This window comes from Apus apus, chromosome 1, assembly GCF_020740795.1.
Source record: "Apus apus isolate bApuApu2 chromosome 1, bApuApu2.pri.cur, whole genome shotgun sequence".
In the NCBI taxonomy this organism is placed as follows: domain Eukaryota; kingdom Metazoa; phylum Chordata; class Aves; order Apodiformes; family Apodidae; genus Apus; species Apus apus.
This window is the reverse complement of record NC_067282.1, coordinates 18,032,153-18,051,922: the sequence shown is the minus strand read 5'-3', so window position 1 is coordinate 18,051,922 and position 19,770 is coordinate 18,032,153. Positions and strand designations below refer to the sequence as shown.

General features: G+C 39.2%; 1 protein-coding gene across 3 annotated transcripts in view; it reads right to left on the bottom strand.

The window, feature by feature from the left end:
• PARP4 (poly(ADP-ribose) polymerase family member 4) overlaps window positions 1-19,383 on the bottom strand; it is a 49,266-nt gene extending 29,883 nt beyond the window's left edge. For 2 of the 3 annotated variants that reach the window (XM_051627251.1, XM_051627272.1), the window contains exons 1-12: window positions 19,165-19,383; window positions 18,022-18,131; window positions 15,273-15,405; window positions 12,280-12,475; window positions 11,202-11,313; window positions 9,993-10,062; window positions 9,352-9,465; window positions 8,467-8,613; window positions 7,116-7,253; window positions 4,997-5,170; window positions 2,811-2,971; window positions 155-292 (exon numbers count right to left, since the gene is read on the bottom strand). In XM_051627251.1, the coding sequence (XP_051483211.1) occupies window positions 155-292; window positions 2,811-2,971; window positions 4,997-5,170; window positions 7,116-7,253; window positions 8,467-8,613; window positions 9,352-9,465; window positions 9,993-10,062; window positions 11,202-11,313; window positions 12,280-12,475; window positions 15,273-15,398 (1,376 nt within the window). In that variant the 5' untranslated portion in view covers window positions 15,399-15,405; window positions 18,022-18,131; window positions 19,165-19,383. The remainder of the gene's footprint in view (window positions 1-154; window positions 293-2,810; window positions 2,972-4,996; window positions 5,171-7,115; window positions 7,254-8,466; window positions 8,614-9,351; window positions 9,466-9,992; window positions 10,063-11,201; window positions 11,314-12,279; window positions 12,476-15,272; window positions 15,406-18,021; window positions 18,132-19,164) is intronic. The other variant, XM_051627262.1, reaches the window with a different exon arrangement.
• Window positions 19,384-19,770: the final 387 nt, after the last annotated feature.

Below are 19,770 nucleotides of genomic sequence, written 5' to 3'. Positions count from 1 at the left end.
TATGGATGTTCATATGAATGTTAACAGTAAAAACCAGGCTAAACATAATGCAAAAAAAACTTCATAAAAATAAATACATTTAGAAGCCAAAATATATTTAAGAACATAGCTAAGCCTGATTCATTGTCACAAAAAAGGGAATGTAAATTTTTACCTGGAAAGAATTCCCATGAAGTTGCACACAGATGATGCATGGAATAAGGACTGAATATTTCCAAGGCTGCTCAGAAATTCTGCTGTTTCACTTATTCTGCCAACCCTATAAACTTGCAAAATTCTCACTGGACAGTTACTGCAAGAAATTTGAAACCATTTTTGAGACCTCATGACTTGGAAAGTGCATTAAAGATCAATCCACTTCTAAAAGAGAAAGTCTTATTCCAAATCTCAAAGTAACGTTCAGCTTGTTTGTTGAACATACAAACATACAAGAACAATCACCAGAGAGATTAAAAACTAACTTCAAGACCTATTTGTTGATGTTGAAGGAGAATTAAAAAATGTGTTTTCATGTCTAAAGTCATATGAAATGATCTTGACATTTTGGGATCTAAATTCAAAGATGTGTCACATAAAACCCCATATAATTCTATGCAGCTCAGAGTCTGTAAGTATTTAAATTATTGCCAGCAAATTTATCTTGTACTAAAAATTCTTTTAATGAGAAAACTCAGAGCCCTCACTGTCTTGGCTGAACTACAAATATCACAGTTCAGGCTATCTGGAGGTAATAGCTCCCAATTAAGAAAGACTTCCCAATTAAGAAATACGCTTGAGAGGAGGAAAACTTGGGCTGCAATCACACCTCCAGCAAGATTCGTGTGTTTTACATACAATAGTTACTGGACAGATCTGTCACCAAGATTCATGTCCTTCCTTTCTAGTAATTACACAAACCAAAAGATTCAGATTCCCTCCTTATTGCTTCTTACTTTTATCCTTGCTAGCTGAATGCTCTACTTAATTATTGTGTAAAGGTCTGAGTGAAGAACAGAATGCTCCACACCTTCCCTCAGCTTAAGCACATGCTCAGAATATTTTTCCTCAGATAACAGGCTCTGGACTAAGGACTGAGCTCTTAGCAGTGTAAAGACAGTGATTGCCTATGAAATACCCAGAAGATACCTCAGACTTCTAGCATTCCTGACTGTCACACAGTGAGGGACCTCATGATTTACAAAGTAATGGAGAAGAGGACTTAAAGATCATAATTTCCCATTCAGATACTTCAAGTATATAGTACCCGGATGGTGAAAGCATAAAGACCCATTTACAAATCAAACATTCATGCTTTCAAGATTTAATAAACTTCAGTCAAGCTCTAAGTTCCTAAATGCTAAAATAATAGTGGTAAATAGGACTTAGCCTCTTTTGTAATTTTGAACACTTTACTTCAACTGTGTGGTTTCTTTATTTGAGGATTAGAGAGACATCCTAATTTATGAAGCTGCTCTATGAACTTTTTATTTGAAGGGGTTTGTTTTGGTTTTGTTTGTTTGCTTGTTTTTGTGTGTGTGAAGTTGTTTTTTTTCTTCTTCTTTTTAAGAACTTTATTTGGACTCTGATCTTTCAACATGCTCCTACTGCAGCCGAAGTTTTTTAAAATTATTTTTTGATTAAAAACTAAGATTGCAAATGCAGAGACTGAAAGGGACTAAATGTGTTCTACTTTTTGCAATGTCATAGGCTTACCTATTGTGTAAGAGTAGAGCCAAAATTTTTTGGGGAAAATCCTGTGCTTATAATGAATTAGTTTATTAATCAGTATATAGGCTCTAACATAAATAACTGCTGTCTACCAAGAACAGTCCCATTAATTCAGCTAACAGCAAATTCCCCAAAACTTTACTCAGTTGTTTCTATCACAAAGAACTATAGTGCAGAACTGAGTGCCACAAACCATTGTTCTATTAATTTTAAATTACTTTAAAAAAATTAGACAAAATGTCAATTGGAAGTCCACTACTGAACTCTGCTGAAGACAAAGGGAAGTTTCCATGTTCCAGGCACAATACTCCTTCCATACCTGGGCAATATATACTTGGATACAACCACTTGGTAACGAGTAGTTGCTGGTTTAGACCTTAGCTGCATATTCACTCGGTAAAAACAAATTTGGAGTGACTATCTATGTGTAACTGAAGCCCACTTCATTCTTCCCTGTATTAATGATTTAACCACAGATGATCCCATTTCTAGTACCACCCTCTCTTTAGTTTCTCTATATTTACCCATTTTAAATTTTTTTTTCATCAAAAGAGACAGGGTGCCCAGTTAGAAGCCAATGTCAAGAACATTAGATAGAATGATAGTCAAATCTGCAGAGTAACTTCCCAGAAATACATTGTTTTCACACAACTGAAAGGGAACTAGAAAAGGATGGCAAGTTCTGTACATAAAAAAAAAGGTGACCAGGTATTCCCTCCCATACCTATAATGCTTATTAATGCAGAAAAAAATTATTTGTTTTTCTCAATAAATACTGAGAAGCAGAGTAAACAAGACTAGACTGCATATATCTTATTTTAATAGCTCTTATGGACAGCTTTTCACAATTAAAAACAAACAAACAAAAAAAAACAGAAAAAAAGAAGTTGAACCATATTATAATTTTCAGGTTTGGTTTTTTTTTTAATTTACCTCCCTTTCATTCTAGCATAGGGTATGGTAAATATGCCAGCTTTGCAATCCCATTAGCACAATCAACACTGCACAGTAACAGAACCTGGTAATTCAGTCCTCTTCAGAGTTATTTTGGGCACTATACCTTGAATGTTACTGGAATAATTGCATAACTATTAAACACTCACTTGTAATTGTTTTTTAACACTTGTTGTTGAATGTTGAGGAATTCATGACTTGTTGAGTCAACAGCTTCGATCCTGCACCTCAGAGCTCGGTACTTGGCCAAAGATGATGGGTTTGGGCACGACATACTTGTTTCACATATATTAAGCATGTCTCTGATTAGCTAGAAAATACAGACAAAAAATTATGAGTAAGTGATATATTTTAGTTAAGGAAACACGCAAACCAAACGGAATTATATAAAGAAATCGTTTTGTAACAATTAAATAGAGTATCCAAAATAACATTTCCACTTGTTAGACACCATTTAGAACAAGAGCAAACAGCTGTAGAACGTACTGAAAACAATTCAGAAGGAAAAGGTATATGAGAAATAGAGTTCAACTTCTTCTCTACAGCTCCAAATCAAGCTTTTAATGGAGTCTGCTCATAACAGCTCCACCAACCAGTATTTGTACTTGGTTACCGTTTTGATTTTACTTATGAGGCAATCCCTACTTGTCAGAATCTTCCATACTGTCCCTGACGTCACTATCCAGCCAGGGCAGTAGCACAAACCACCCATGTAATTTTCTTAGAGTGGGAGAAAGGAGGATGAAAAGATTGTACAGTTCGCTAAGTCATGAGAGAGCTTTAGGAGACATAGGTATTTTTCTTACATCAGAAACAGCAAAAGGTTTTAATTAACAATACTATGAACATTTGTTCTTTTAGAACAGTAAGGCACCTCCTCACCTCTCTCACCTTTATATTTTGTGGCTTACAGAAGACTGACTTCTGGGTATCTTTTGCCAACAGAAAGAGGCATCTTTGGCAGAATCTATGGAATTTTAATTATAATTGCAATACAAGGAGGAAATGGGAGTTTGCTTTAGAGTTACAAGAGTGATGTAGCTGTGAGAGCTCTGAGTGCTTCTCACCTCCCCAGAGGGCTGGCTGCTTGGGCTCAGGGCCAGCTCTGACAGTGCAGTTGTGGAACCTTGAAAGAGCTGTGAGAAGACTCAGACAATTCCTGCCCCTCCTTCGCTCAAGAGATGCCTGTTAGCTTAGGCTCTTGCTCTTGGTCTCTTGGCTGAGCTATGTTGCTAACATGCCTGCATCCAGCCTCCCATCTCCCTGGTTCTGACCCAGATCCTGTGGACTCAAGTTGCTGGTTTGGCTTTGGACCTGTCATACAAGCCATAATGAGGAGGCAACTTGGACTGACCCTGGCTACTGTCACCAGCAGTCACTCTCACCTGCCCTGCTCTTCCTGTTTGGGTACTGTGGGACTAGAGGCACTGCCAGTGGTATAACTGCCCTAGCCTTTCACCCCCAGCCCCATCTGCTTGCCCTTAAAGAGCAGCCAGCCTGTAAGGGCTGAATCTGTGTGCACTCCCAGCACACCTCATTGGCAATCAGCCCAGCAGGCTCACAGTTTCCCAACTAGTTTCTGCAACGATGAGACAATGGACTGACTGACAGTACAGTAACTGAACTCCTGATTGACTGAACTCCTAGCCAGATTCAAAATGAAGGAACTGACTAATTAACACAGGAGCTCAGGGGGACATCTGGGGAGTAGATCCTTGAAGATCCCCCTAGGCAGGCCAGCTGTGCCTAGACAAACTGATAGATGTTATCAGTTTAAATGTGCTAACTTCTTGCACTAAACAATCCAGGTAGTCCAGGGATCTCCCCCAGGCAGTTTCTGCTGTAGAATTAGGAACAGACCAAGATGTACATTGATTGGTAATTGTAAATAATCTCTGGAAACTGTTCCTGCAGACGCAAGAAAGGAAAGGGTACACAAAACAGTCACAGTATATAGTTAAAATAGCTTAGATATATGTTGTATATAATTCAAGGTAATCAATAGAAAGCGATTATATATATGCTGAAGTAGTTGCAAGGATCAGCTGGACGCTAACAGTTCTGTGATTCTCTTTTGATTCACCTGAAGAGGCCATCACAACAATGATTGCAGTAGTAACTCATCACCATCTGGACAGCAACTAGTCTTCCTGTTCAACCCACTGCATTCCCCTCCTGAGCATTACTCTACTCACAAGATTCCAACAAATAATTTTTTTAACTGACAGCCTGTAACTAGCTAGGCAAACTATCCTGTCAATTTATCTAGTGACCATGTTCAAAACTGTTGTAGCACAGTGCAGATCAGAGCTTCCTAGCAATCTGAGAAAGTTACCTGACACAGGTCCTGTTTTCTAGATAGCAACTTTTTGGAAACTGTGTAGTCTATTTCAGTTTTGTGACGTATAACTCGATAGAATTCCATCATCATCTCTCGCAGTGCCGCCTCGCCAGCTCCCTCATCCAGTGCATTCTTTACTTGGAGTAAAATACCTTCTGCTTTGCTCACCTTTAAAATAAGAGATTATTGAACTGAAAGCTATTGCAGAAAGAGCACAGAACAATAAATAGAGATAATGCATAATTTAATTCCACACTGAAATACAACTTTAACTCTTGTTAGTGCGATACCCACAAAGTATTTTCTTGCAGCTGGTATATGAGAACAGTATTTAAAAGCTGGATATTATGCTGCTCTTATACTGGGCTACTTGTGAAGTACCTCAAGCAGAGCTAAGAGACAGTAAAATAACCTCCCTGAAATAAAACAGAATATGAATCTGATTGAAATATAATGTTCCTTAAAATCTTATTAATTCAGCTTTAATGCATGGATGAAGTGCACTAATTAGTCCTAAAATACATAAAGCAGAGTCAAAGTCCTAATTATAAAGTGCAATCTACAAATAAAACAGAAGTACTGACATACAGGACATAAGATTTGCCTGTATCTGTATATTCCTTCTCAATTGGAAATTTTTCACAGACTATATTATTTTGTCTTTTCAATGCAAGAGGAAAAAGGCAAAATGCTTTATAATTTACATGAACCACAGGCAATATCTAGTAAAATGTTGACATTAGAGGCTGTACAGCAATGTCTTACTGCAGTTCAGTACTGATCCAAGACTGGTTTCTGTCTCTGCCTTTGAAAAAAATAGAGGATTAATCTAACTGAATAGCCACACACTTAACTATTGTCTTTCAAAAATCCAAAGATTTTATTTCTTTCAATACAAATGCTATTTCGCTTGCAATTTGATTATACATGGGCAAAGTTAGGGAAAACAGTTTTATCATATTCTTGCAGATTGATGCATTGAGATACAGAATTTTTTAAGCCTATGGTTCAGCTCTTGCAAAAGATTCCAGTGACTGAATGTTGTTTATAAAATTATTATCAAATTTCACCTACCTGAAATATGTTAGGAATTTTAATATCCAAACAACTGCACCTCATAAAAAGCACTTACCATAAACAGCATTTAGTTTACGTCTGCTGATTTATGCAGTGCACTCACTACTGTCTCTGAGTACATGTATACAATATTAATAATGTACTGCTTAGTCACCAGAACCTACATAAATGTGTACTATTTCTGCATCAAAAAGTGAAAGCAATATTCTTCTACCATACATCAACTGAAGAGCATCAAAAGTGAGTTTCATGTAATAAGACTAGGGCAAAGTAATTTCAGAATTGGGGACCTTCTACTGGCAATGGTCTTCCAATTTAAAACTAACATAATCTTCAGGTAACTTTGCCTTCAGTGATAAGAGAGATGAAAAACACTTTTGTCTTAAACAGACATTTTGTTGGCCATTTGTGAAGTTATATGAACCTAAATTGGATGAATAAACATTATCCTCTTAAACGTCTCGGGAGCAAAGCAAAAGAATTGAGGTATGTGGGAAAGTGGGATTTAACAAGCCATATTGTTAACAAAGGGGGTGGATATGCAGTTACCCTTGTTAACAGCTGTAAAATCCAAAGGCCTTCAAGAGTAGCTGTGTGATAATTACATGTGCCATCTGATAATGCAGACAAGGACTATAATTAGAACTATTTTTTCATTGCAAGAGAATGGCTGACTGAAGCATGGTTACACGAAAGATGGCAGGAGACAGCCACCTGCTATTATGCAATGTCTTCTATGAATACCTTCTTATGTGACCTGACTTATCTCATTGAAGGGATACTCCCATGGGAATTGTGTAAATTGCTATAAAATGGAAAAGACAGGCATCTGGCCTAAGAATTACAGCATTTTTCTAGTGACATGATTCTAAAACAAAATTTGAAACAAAAATTTCTGAAGCACAGATTTGTTGAAGTGCAGAAGTATCAAAAGTGTAATTACAATCTGAAACACAACATACACATTTGCTGGGAAAAAAATACTTCTAACAGCATTTATGTATTCTTCCTCACAGAACAGTAAGAATTAACTTACATCATTTAGGCTTATGTTGTTCACTGATTCAAGCAGTAAACTATCCAGATGGCCAACAGTTTCTGCCCAGATCAGTTCCACAAAGTCACTCACTTCCTCACATATAACACTTGAATGGATGGCTTCTTCTAGAAGTAACTGTAGTAAAATAAACACAATCCAGTGAAAAGACGAAGATGGAAGTAATAGCAGCGATGTTCTCGCACAGATAACTGAACTATATTATTATCATAAAAAATACAGTGTTAATTCATGTTTAGTATAATTTCTTTGGTCCCATTGAGCTCAAGGAAGGTTTGCTTTTATAAATTCTTCCCAGTGGACAGCACAGCAGGCAGGTGGCCATGACCTCTCTTGAAAATTGAGACATGAAGTCTTGAAGAAGACAGAAGTATATGGAAATAATAGCCTGCAGACCCCAGCCATTTCCTTTTTTGCACAGCTGGTGAAAGAACAGATGGTTCAAAATGGCCAGTGTTTTCTAACACCTCTCAGATGACACCAGGTCTCTTTCAGAGAGCTCTGGTGGGAAAGACATTATTTCCATGAAAATAAAAAATAGGAGCAGCAAAGTTACGGGAGAACAGAAAGGCCATGAAAACCAGTTAAATTCATACGTCATAGAGAGTTGTGACAACAGATTTTCTTATGTTCTTCTGAGAAACATTGTTTAAAAATTGACTTGAGCTTTTCCTCAGTGTTCTACAACTCCAGAAACTGCCATTAAACTTGATGCCATTGTACAATTCTCATGCAAGTTTGGATATTCTACATTACTTGTTTATATGGCATTAACCACAAGGCTTATGAGATCACTGGTGGACATATGTGGGCCTTTCAACATTGCTGGATATAATCTAAGTGCCAGCTGTGCCCTATAATAGAAGCCAACCATGGTGGAAGAGAGAAGCAGGTAAAGTACAATGAGAAAAAAATTCTGTCACACTACAACCATTTTAAAAAGCAGTAAAACATTGTCTGCAGTGTATTTTAGGGAGCAGAATCTATCTGCTATTGTCATTGAGGGCAGTCCTGTTACTGATTCCAATACTATCTACATCAAGCCTATGACATCTGTATAGTGTGCAGAATAATTCTGACAAAGTCATACATCACACAACAATTCTGTTTGCTATATCAGCACATCACTTTTTATGTATCACATTGATTGAATTAGTACTTCATTCAATATTCTGAAAAAAAATTAATTCCAAAACTTGACATGTAAACAGTTTATCTTAACCTATGGCTGCATCATGGTAATCTATACAACGTTTACCACATTCAGAAAACTTGAAACAAAACCAAATTGTAAAGGAAAGAAAAGTGTAAACACGCAAGTTGTACAGGCCTTTTGCAACTTTGTAGAACCTAAAGATTCTGCTTCTGGTGGAAAAGTTTCTCTGAGCAGAAAATCCTGGCTCTTCAGGTCTGCAATAAAAGTACAGTACTTTTCTCTGATTTCTTCAGCAGTACCAGTTAGGAATTGTTTATGATTCTGTAAATTGAAAGAGTAAAATTAGTCAAAGAAACTAAATAGTGACTTAAAGAATCCATTTTACCAGGCCTTGCTCTAACAGCTGACAATCCACACTTAACCTTCTGGGTTGTGATTTGTTTACAGCAAGGCAGTGCTTTCGTAAGGGTTCATGGGACACAAAGAACAAGCACAGTGCTCCATATACTAACCCCACAGTGACAACATAGGTTCATCTAAATGTGTGCTGGAAGAACTTGTTCTATCAATTGAACTATTCGAAATTCATCCCTGGTACAGCTCCTTTGACTTGAATATAATGTTAAAGTGACACAGACTGCAAGTGCTATCCTGGAGTGGACATGTAACTTGTATGCTAAGAAACATTCGGGCTGCCCTAAAGACAAGCTTTTCTCTCACTAACATGTCCAGAGTTTCACTTGTTACAGCATTTCAGCATGTAAACATGTCATTATACAGTTTAGATACTGCTAGGAAGATACGTGTGAGTATGAGGCAGGTGCATCCAAGACCATGCTGTGTTGCAGCCAAGTCCCAAAAGACTTATTTTGAGCAAGTTGTAAGCAAACACAGAATAGAGGAGCCAACTATAAACGCAGAGCCTAACAGAATGACCTCCTATTATCTATACCCACAGACTAGCCTGTAAAGAAGGATGAAAAGCATCTGAAGCTCTGGAGTGGGTACACTCAGCACGCACAAAGAAACAAACAGGTAACATCAATGAGTGGTTCATACCTCAGCTCCATCTGATGTACTGAAGTGTGCATATAGTCGAAATGGAAACGCACAAGGCTCTAGGGCACACTGTAACTCAATAACTACAAAATCCTTGCTTTCACTGGAGTTAACCTAAATGGAGAGATAAATAAAGCCCCCAACCCCAAATTTATTGCCTAAGTATGTTTCATTCACATGATATTGCGCCAAGTACTTTCCCTTGTCCTACTTATCTTTTCTCCTTGTTTAGAACCACACACACTGGCTAAGAAGAGAAGCAGAATGAGTCATTAATTGTATCATAGTAACAAGCAAAAGCTCCTCTCAGGGCTTCACTGTATTGGTTGCTGAACACTTCAATAATTTTTGTGTTTGGAAAGAATTTTAATAGAAAAGTTAAAAATTTAAATTCAATTTAACACATAACAGCCATGATAACGTATCTTGTCAGAAGCAAACAGCAGTAATAGCAAAGTTTTATGTGGGTAGAATTAGGCTGCACTGAAAGACATAAAGCATTGAAGTACTTTTCAGTACTTCTCTTTGCATTGCAGTATGGGATGACATAGAAGAGTTATTGCTAATGTGTTTAAAACTGTAAACCTTTTATTCAACTACTGATCCCCCTACAATTCTCTCACAATAACAGAAGGGCTTACTTTTTCAAGGACACTGTATTTTGCAACTTCAAAATCTTGGGGAAAAAAAGGAGTATCTTGATCATTTTCACTGTAAGATATGAAACAGAATCAGAGCAATTAAAATAATGTATGCCCAGTAAATACCATGCTGTAATAGGCTGCAACTTCATACTAAAGTAAGAACTAATGTAAAAAGACAGAACTATTTTTCAGCAGCAAAATAACAACTAAAAAAAGTTTGACATGTGAAATCCCACTTGGATAAGCTGCTGCATGAACAGGCCAGAATGTCTAGTGTAGAGCTGAAAACTAGATTTCAATCTTCATACTTTAAAAAAAACTATGTAAACAACATGATAAATGCATTTTCATTGCTTGGTTACATGTTAATTTTTTAATAGCTTAATCAGCTGCTTGTACTGTCTGAAGCTAACTCCTCCCTTATTTCTGAGCTCCACATGAGGATTTATACGTGTAATTGCATCCCTTAGCATCAGGACATTTAGACAAAGTGTAATTTCCAGTGCATTCCTACAGAGGAGCCAAATACCTACCCTATGACTGAACAGCAGTCTCTAAAAGTGAAAACTGCATCTTGTTAATACATTTAAGAGTGTGGGAGCTGGTTTTGTTGTCTTAACTCATTAAGTAGAAACAGTTAAAACAACTCTGCTTCCCTATCAGCTAAAAGCAGTCTCAGTTATCTTCATTTTCAGGTCTTCCAAGAATTTTCAAGAGAAACACAGATGCTCAGCACTTCTAAAAACAATGAATCAGACTGGATTACAAAAACTCATGTGAATCAAGAAAAAACTGTGATGATAAGCAGATGTCCAATCATAAAACTTGAATCATATTAATGCCTACAGAATTGGTAGCTTTGCATGTATCAGGGAGCTGGACTGTAGGTGTACACTGAGACACTGAGAAGGAAAAATGTAAAATAAATTTCCACCATCAGATCTGAAGGTCAAAAAGAAAAAAAAAAAAAAGAGAAACAAGTAAAAAAAAATAAAAAAGAAGCCATTATAAATTCATCTACACAGAATACAGAACATGAATAAAGAACAATTTTATCTTCAACTACATTGTTTAGATAACAAGAGCTGTCTCCAGAAGTCACTGAAACAGACTGGGAAGTGGAGGTTTGTTTTGGTTTTGGGTTTTTTTCAATTTATAGAAATATCAACACAGATGTATCAAAATGCATATTTTATTTTACTTTACCTTTCAGATTCATTTCTGCTCTCACTATCTTCAAAAAAAGTAGGGTTGTAATTGTTGTTTTCATTTTTCTTTGTGGCACTTCTATTTTTAGAAGATGACAGGTCTTCCACAGCTGCAAGCAAAACATTTATTCACTTAGTATAGTAGCTGTTTTCTCTAATTTAACTTACAAATGGTTAATCAAACAAATACTACCACTTCATATTCATGAACATTTTAAATGTTGAAGCAAGTTATAGCTTTTAAGGTCACAGTGTGTTCAGCCATATAACTGGCAGGACACAGAGTCAAGTACTGAAGGGCAACTGCCCTTCAGTAGTACATCCCTGGACTATGTTAGTGCTTATTCCTACCACCCTGACTTCTATGACAGGAACGGGAAAAAGAATTAGTGCATGGAGCTGAGAGCTGCACTTCTTCACTTGACCACAGAGCCTGAGAATTATTCTTCCATGGCTAATGTTGGTATTGGGGAGTTTGTGTGGTTGGTTGCTTGGTTTCCTTTGCTTTTCTCTCTCTTCCTTTTTTTTTTAAGTTGCATAGATACAGTGTATGAATGCAGTTTTACTTTTAGCTTGAAACTATTTAGGATTGGTACTGAATGGATCTACCCAGCTTCAGCCATGCTCTGCAAAACCAGATTTATCCAACAGACTCAATGACACAGCAAAGGCACAAATGCAGGGGTCTTGAATCTTATTATTATATGTAGTTCTGAAACTTATAATGATTCACATCAGAGTATTCATAAAATAAAGTGAAGACCCACTGAAGACCCACTTTGTTCTGTTAAAATAAAAAAAAATTTAAGAAGGAGTCAGATAAAGACAGTCGTTGGAGTAGTTTCTTTGTTATTTTCAATTTTTTATCCACAATTACATCTTGAAGTCTTATTTGAAGTTTCATTAAAAGAAAGAAAAAAAAATAAATGGAAAGAAGCCACAAAATGGAACAAGAATTATTTTCTGAAAAACTGATATTCTTTAATCAACTTTATTGCAAGTTTACATATTCATCTTCTAAAACATTGTTTCCCAAAGAAACTGATGGATGAATAAACTACGTCACTTATACCTACCCTGTCTGCCAGGCCTTTGGTCAGAAGTGTCATCATGTGATTTGTTAACCTTATATGAATCAATCTCTAAAAGCTTCCCCTTTTCAATTGATTTCCAAATGAAATCTGCATATAAAACAGGAACCTGGTACTTCTGAATATTTTCTAGATCACGACAGCTCAAGACATCAGCAGTATCCACAAGAACGTATGTACTCTGAAAGACAGATTACAATTAAAGTTGCTATGCACACATAATTACAATATTAATAAAAATACTGTTATTTGAAATTCATACTGATACAAGCCTTGAGTCCTAATGAAACATTTAAAACCAGACAGCCCATCTGGACTGCATTTTAATTGAAACATCTGATTTAGAAACACTTCATAGAATCACAGAATCATTAAGGTTGGAAAGGACCTTAAAGATCATCAAGTTCCAACCCCCTGCCATGAGCAGGGAACCCTACGACTAGACCAGGTTGCACAAAACCTCATCCAACCTGGCCTTAAGAACCTCCAGGGATGGGGCATCAACAACCTCCCTGGGAAACCCATTTCAGTTCCTCACCACCCTTATAGTGAAGAATTTCTTCCTAATATCTAACCTAAATCTCCCCTCTGTTTAAAACCATTGTCCCTATACTCTCTGATCACTATTTTCTCTGATGAAAACCCCTCCTCAGCTTTCCTGTAGCCCCTTTCAAGTCCTGGAAGGTGCTATAAGGTCCCCCTGGAGCCTTCTCCTCTCCAGGCTGAACAGCCCCAACTCTCTCAGCTTGTCTTCATAGCAGAGGTGCTCCAGGCCTTGGATCATCTTGGTGGCCCTTCTCTGGACCCTTTCCAACAGGTCCATATATTTCTTGTGCTGAGGGCACCAGAACTGTACACAGTATTCCAGGTGGGGTCTGACCAGAGCAGAGCAGAGGGGCAGAATCCCTTCCCTGGCCCTGCTGGACACATTTCTTTTCACAGAATCACAGAATCTTAAGGGTTGGGAGGGACCTCAAAAGATCATCTAGTCCAACCCCCTGTCAGGCAGGGTCACCTAGAGCACATCACACAGGAACAGTCTCCAGAGAAGGAGACTCCACAATCTCTCTGGGCAGCCTGTTCCAGTGCTCTGTCACTCTCACAGTAAATTTTCTGATGTTTACGTGGAACCTCCTATGCTCCACTTTGCACCCATTGCCCCTTGTCCTATCACTGGACGTCACTGAAAAAAGCCTGGCTCTGTCCTCCTGACACTCGCCCTTAACATATTTGTAAACATTGATGAGGTCACCCCTCAGTCTCCTCCAAGATAAAGAGACCCAGCTCCCTCAGCCTTTCCTCATAACGGAGATGTTCCACTCCCTTAATCATCTTTGTGGCTCTGCACTGGACTCTTTCAAGCAACTCCCTGTCCTTCTGGAACTGAGGGACCCAGAACTGGACACAATATTCCAGATGCAGCCTCACCAAGGCAGAATGGAGGGGGAGGAGAACCTCCCCTGACCTACTAACCACACCCTTTCTAATACACCCCAGGACACCACTGGCCTTCTTGCAGCTTCGGCTCTGCAGAAGGAGTCCACCAGCACAATCCCTTGCTCTGGTGTTCCTCGCCTCAGTGGCTTCACCGAAGGACATATCCCAGCATCCTAGAGATCACAAATTTTAGGTGCTGCAGTATCTTTCTCACTGTACTGAATTATTCAAAATACAGATTTCAATTAATATACATTTGTACTGCATTAACTCTTAGTTTATTTGCTATTGTTTTGCTATTTTTAATAGGTTTTTTTTAGCAAAGTTTATTGTTTCTATGACGGAATTTCCCTGACTTTTTCCCCCAAAATCATATCCGGAGATCAGCAGTTTGATGGGATAAATGTGAGCCTTAATTATTGTCCACTCATTGCTTCTTTACAAGATCACAGCCACTGCAAAGAGGTGTGTCAACATGTCTTAGAGAATCCTGAAATTACAGTGCAAAGAACTCTATCACACCTTTGAATTGCTCTTGCTAGACCTTGATGTTATTCTTCAACTCTTCACTTTCCCTCCTAAAGAGATGCGCATTGTCAGAGTCACCAGGAAACATCTGGGCTCTGAACAAGACAATAATGTACCTGCAATATTCCTTTTCTTAACACTTCTTTTTCCTTCAATGCCAACACCTTATGTTATGCACAATGTAAACTAGCGACACTTGAGGGCAGTGTATACAAGTTTTGATGTTTGTAAAATGACAGTCACCTATGGGAATTATATGTAACAGTAGGATTTGAAGTAATTGACCCAATGTTATATCGGGAAATGCTATGCAAGATAGAGAAGGAGAAATTAACTCACTTAATTCTCAAAATTAAAAAAACTATATACAGAGACAACAAAAAATTGAAATGCATTACCTTCTCCCCAAAGTGGATTAGAAGGAAGCACTCTAACATGACAGTATTTATGAGCTTGCTCTAATTACTAGCAATGGGAAGGAGGAAATAAATGTCACTGTCAAGTGGCAGAAGTAACAAGTTATTAAGCCTTCACTATGAAGTTAGATTTATCCATGCTACATGTTCAATATATATTCAAAATATAATGCAGGATTTAAACAAAACCCAGCAGTATCACTGACCTCTAACTCTACAACCATCTTCTCCTGAGTAATCAAATAATTGCACTAGCAATAACATAACCAAAACCCAATTCAGTGATGCATCTCCTAATTCAGAGATTCCCCTCTTTGTTGAAGAGAGAAAAACAGCATGGCAATTTTATCCAGGAAAAAAACCCTCCCTGGTTCTCTTGTGGAGGGAGAATATTACTCTTGATTTTTTATGTGACATTTCAGTACTACAGAGCCAGATGCATTAAGAATGTAAACTGAATATTTCAGTTTAAGTATTGAACAGAGACATAATCTCTACAGATCTTACTTCTCTCCATATGGCAAGATTAACACTCTACGACACTTGCACCACTTGATATTTTCCTACTGAGATCTCAGAAATAAATCTAGAACTTACCTTGTGATTAAGCACAAAATTAATTACTCCACCATTTTCTTGTATGGATGCTTTCAGCCTGCTCCTCTCCTGAATGGTTAAGTATTTAACTTTAATAAAGAATATGCAGTTTGCAAAGATTGCCATTTCCCTCCTGTTAAAAGAGAAAATAATTTTTTTTTTGGCTGAGAAAACTTTCATTTCCACTATGTACCCAAGTAGTCTCTCACCAAAGACATTCTTCACAACTCTAACTTATATAGCATATGAGTTTCTCAGTGTGGTGTGGGTTTTTCTAGGGTTTCAGAGCCCTTCAGTGGCAAATGAGTGTTAAGTGCAAGCCAGAGAGTCTTATGACTGGGTGAGCTCAGACAGAGGCCAAAACCAATGCCACATCAAGCTTACCTGAAGTAAAGCACCCAGCTTACTTTTCTCTGAAAGGCATTCAGGTGGTACACCTCAACACTGTTTTGAGAACTTAATCAACACAAGGCTGCTCTTGACAACCGAAAGATTTTGCTTAAAATTGCATCTCTGCTTCAAGCCAAACTGCTAATGCAGACACACTATTAAATGCTACACTAACTGCCATGCTCATTTTTGTAAAACAAAACATTCAGGTCATTTATTTTTTTTTAACCTGTGATTCTTTGGATCTCAGTACACCATGTCCGTATCTCATCCAGAGGGTTGTTCACTGGTAAAAAACTTGTTTTTACTTAACTATTTGTATGGAAAACCTACCTGAAGATGTAAATGTTTCATCAGGGACACAAGGCCAAATAATTTTGTAAGATAACTGGACAAAGTTATCATACTTGGCCTCTCCCAGTCCATTCTGGACTCACAGAAGGAGGCAGAACAAACAAGAAATTGCATGTTTGAAAGTAAATGTGAAAGGAAAGCAGTTCTTGTGTTAGCCAAAGATGTCTGGTGTTAAGTGCCCTCTATCTTAGGGAGACCATCTGGAGCAAAAATTAGCTTTCTCCAAGTTAATGACAGCTCCTACCTAGGCTGCAAATTTTGATTGAGCACCTATCCTCTTACTTCTATGAACAACATCTACATTAGAGACTGCAAAAAGGAGAGCAGACACCATTTCAACTACTTACGTTCATTTACCACTTCACATTTTTCTGCACTACGAATGACAAATTAAGGCTACATTTATTAGAATAGTTTCTTCACAAGGTCTAAAAGCAAAGAATTTAAATACCCTATTGGTTCTTCTGGCTTAAAAAATTAGTATTGGTCAAATTGCACCAAAGCTTTTCAAGGTCAACAAAACCTTTACATCAGCCCTGCAGAAAGATTCCACTGCAGTGTGGAGAGAGAATAAACCAAAATACAGTAACAATGCAGAAGAAATGTTTAAGTGGCTCTGACAACAGCACTTCATAATCTAAGATTATTGTTTGATGAATTTATTGTGGACCCAAGTCTAGAGCAGATGATTACAATAAGGCTTCAGATTAAAACAAAACAAAACACAGTAGCCTGAGGTAATTTTGGGATGGGATTTAGATTACATTACCTATGATACATTTAAGGAACGTTTATTTTCTTATTCTATGGCCTACTGGCTTTTCAGTGTATGCAAGTACAGTTGTTCTTCAGTGCAGTAAAAAAGGAATCAGATGACCAGCTACCATGGAATAACTCCAATTATTTGCTAAAAAATAAGTAGTTAGTCCATGAGAGAGAGCAACGTAATTCCTTTGAATTTGGGGTTTCATGAAAACCTGGGAAATCAACACTATGAGACACAATGTTATACATGCCTATATAATTTAATCTCAGAAACGTAATCTATAGGAAAGGCCAAATCTACTACTACACTATGAACCTGATAGAACTCATTACCCTGTAATGGTAATATGTGCACTTAGGTCAGGCAGACAGCAGATCAAAGCGCACATCAGGTAACACATACTTGTATTTTCTGGCTCGTTTTTGCTTTTTATTAACATTACTGTTTTTGACAAAAAAGTACTCTTTGCACACACAAAAAAACAACTCTCCATGTTTTAACTGAGAGATTTTCATGGGATACTATGCTATCTGAGGTGTTTTACAATGCAGCCTTGTTCCAACTAATTTCTGTGGAAAACTGTACCTTTAAGAAGCTGTAGTTTGTGGTATAAAATCTTATTTTAAGATCCTTTTACCAACTTTATTTTGAATCTTGTCACAAATAAGACAGATTAATTTGAGGCATATATAAGGGCAAATGTGCCACTGCCAAAGGCTTCCTTTAGTAACCATTGTATAGATCTGGACACTGCCTCCCTCTTCACTAGAGTTCTGTGTGCACTCATTCTCTCAATATATTCTCTAAAGCAGATTCTGGATACTGCAAAAGTATCACCAGAGGTTGTGTCCTGAGGAAATAATGAACTCTATTTGCACAGCCAAAACAAGAAGTTTATTAGAAAGTAATGAAATACAACCAATTGCAAGCACCAGCCCTGCCTCCACGTTCATCTTTTATCTGGAAAACAACAGAAGCAACCCAAATTGGTAGGTGCGTGTGGTACAAAACCCTACAAAAGTATTTGATATTACATTTTCCTATGAAAATCAAGCTGCTAAGATCTGAGAAAAAAACATATTGCTAGAACTGCTCTGTAAATAAACCGCAGGTCAGCCAGTACAGTAAGCAGAAAGGAATGCGGAAGCTTGAGGGATTCATTTCCTCCGAGTCTGAGAGGCATTAAATGACCCCTGATCCCACTCCTCTTCTGTGAGGGAGCCAAGTATTTACACTCACCTGCTTAGGAAGCTGCCTTCCCTGAAAGGTCTTCTCCCCCAACAGCATGAGGCACAAGTGGAAAGCCGGGGCGTTGCAGGTAGGAGGGGCTAGGACGCACTCCCGCCTTCCTGTGAAACGCCCGAAGGGACACACCAAAGCGTCAGAGAAATGAACCAAGCAAAGAGCTGCAGAGTGAGGAGCTCTGACCCTCACTGCACTGGGGAGGAGGAGGAAACAGCCACTCTTAAAGCTCAAGTGAACTTTGGAATACCTGACAGCAGGAGCTAAAATCTGTTCAAAGTCTGTTCGCAGCAGTTTTTCTCTCCCTTGAGTGAAGATTTTATTCCCTTTCATTGTTGATGAATAACGCTACCACTGAACACTAGCCCCTCCTCCCCCATTTTCCTAGAGAACCAAACTTCTCAAGGAATTTTAGCAGTGTTCGGCTTTACTCTTTTCAAATGGATAAACTTCCAGAATTCAAAATCAGAAAACTATTGTATTTCAGCGGTGTGTGGAGAATTAACTGACTCCTGATAAACACTTTTATAACTGGAATACCATGTTGTTGCAGCACCGGATAAGGAAGTTATGCAAAACAGGAACTGCTGACAACTATCACTAGTTTAATTCTTACAGTTTTATGTTGGTGGACATCTGTAAGGCCCCAATAGCCTCACAGGCTATATGGATTACATTTTTAGCACAGAGGTGGAGCAAAAAATATATTTTTTTACTGCCCAACAACTGACAACGAACAATCTGTAGTACTGTAAGGCCTCCGGTGTGTAGATAAACTGAAAACAAACCTCTGCTGCGTCTTCCTACTAACGATGTCAAAGGGACTAAATGTGATGCTTTAAAAAAGCAGCCATACAAATAGTTTTATTTCCTAGCGCGGCAGCTTCCCACTGCTAAGGCAGAATCCAGTCAGAGGAAAATAATGTAGACGATATATTAATAATGACAAAAGAAAAGTGCTGGAGAGATGGTTGGCAGTTTAGCAGAAAAGAGCCTGGTTGAACCACAAACATACCTGAAATTAAAACTAGCAGCAGGCAAATGAAAGGGCTGCCCTGGGTTTACACAACTGCAGGTATTTAAGAATTACAAGGGTGCAAGCGGCCGCGATAAAAGCGGGGAAGAAGCCCAAAGCCTCACCCCAGCAGACACCCGCACGCCCTGAGGGGACAGCTCACGGCTCCGGAACCTCCGCGCGCCGAGACGGCCCTTCCAGCTCCGACAGCAACGGCGCCGCCCGACGAGAAACGCCGGCCCCGGGAGCCACCCTCGGAGCCGCGGGAACCCCCGGGAGCCGCCTCCAGCAGCCCCGCACCGCGGGACAGCCCCAGCTGCCGCAGGGAACCGCTCCCCCGCCACCGCCGCCCTTCCCGCCCCTAACGCGCGGGGCCTGCGGGCGCGCTTCCTGCCCGGCAACGGCCCTTTCGCCGCTGAGCCTCTTGGGAGCTGTAGTTCCAGCGGCCAGGAGCGCCCCGCAGCCGGGCGGGAACGGCGGCGGGTCGGGACTACAGCGGCCAGCATGCCCCGCGGCGGGGCGGTGCCGGCCCGCGGCGCCGGGAGGCCGCGCGGTGGCGGCAGGTTTGTAATCGCAGGAGCGGGGCGGCAGCGGCAGCGGCCTGGGCGGCGGTGTGGGTGCCTCGGGCTGGGGCTGGGCGGGAGCCGCGGGTCCGGGCTGTGCGGTGCGGGTGCCTCGGGCCGGGGCTGGGCGAGAGCCGGGGGCGTACGTGGGGTGTTCGTGCCCGGGGG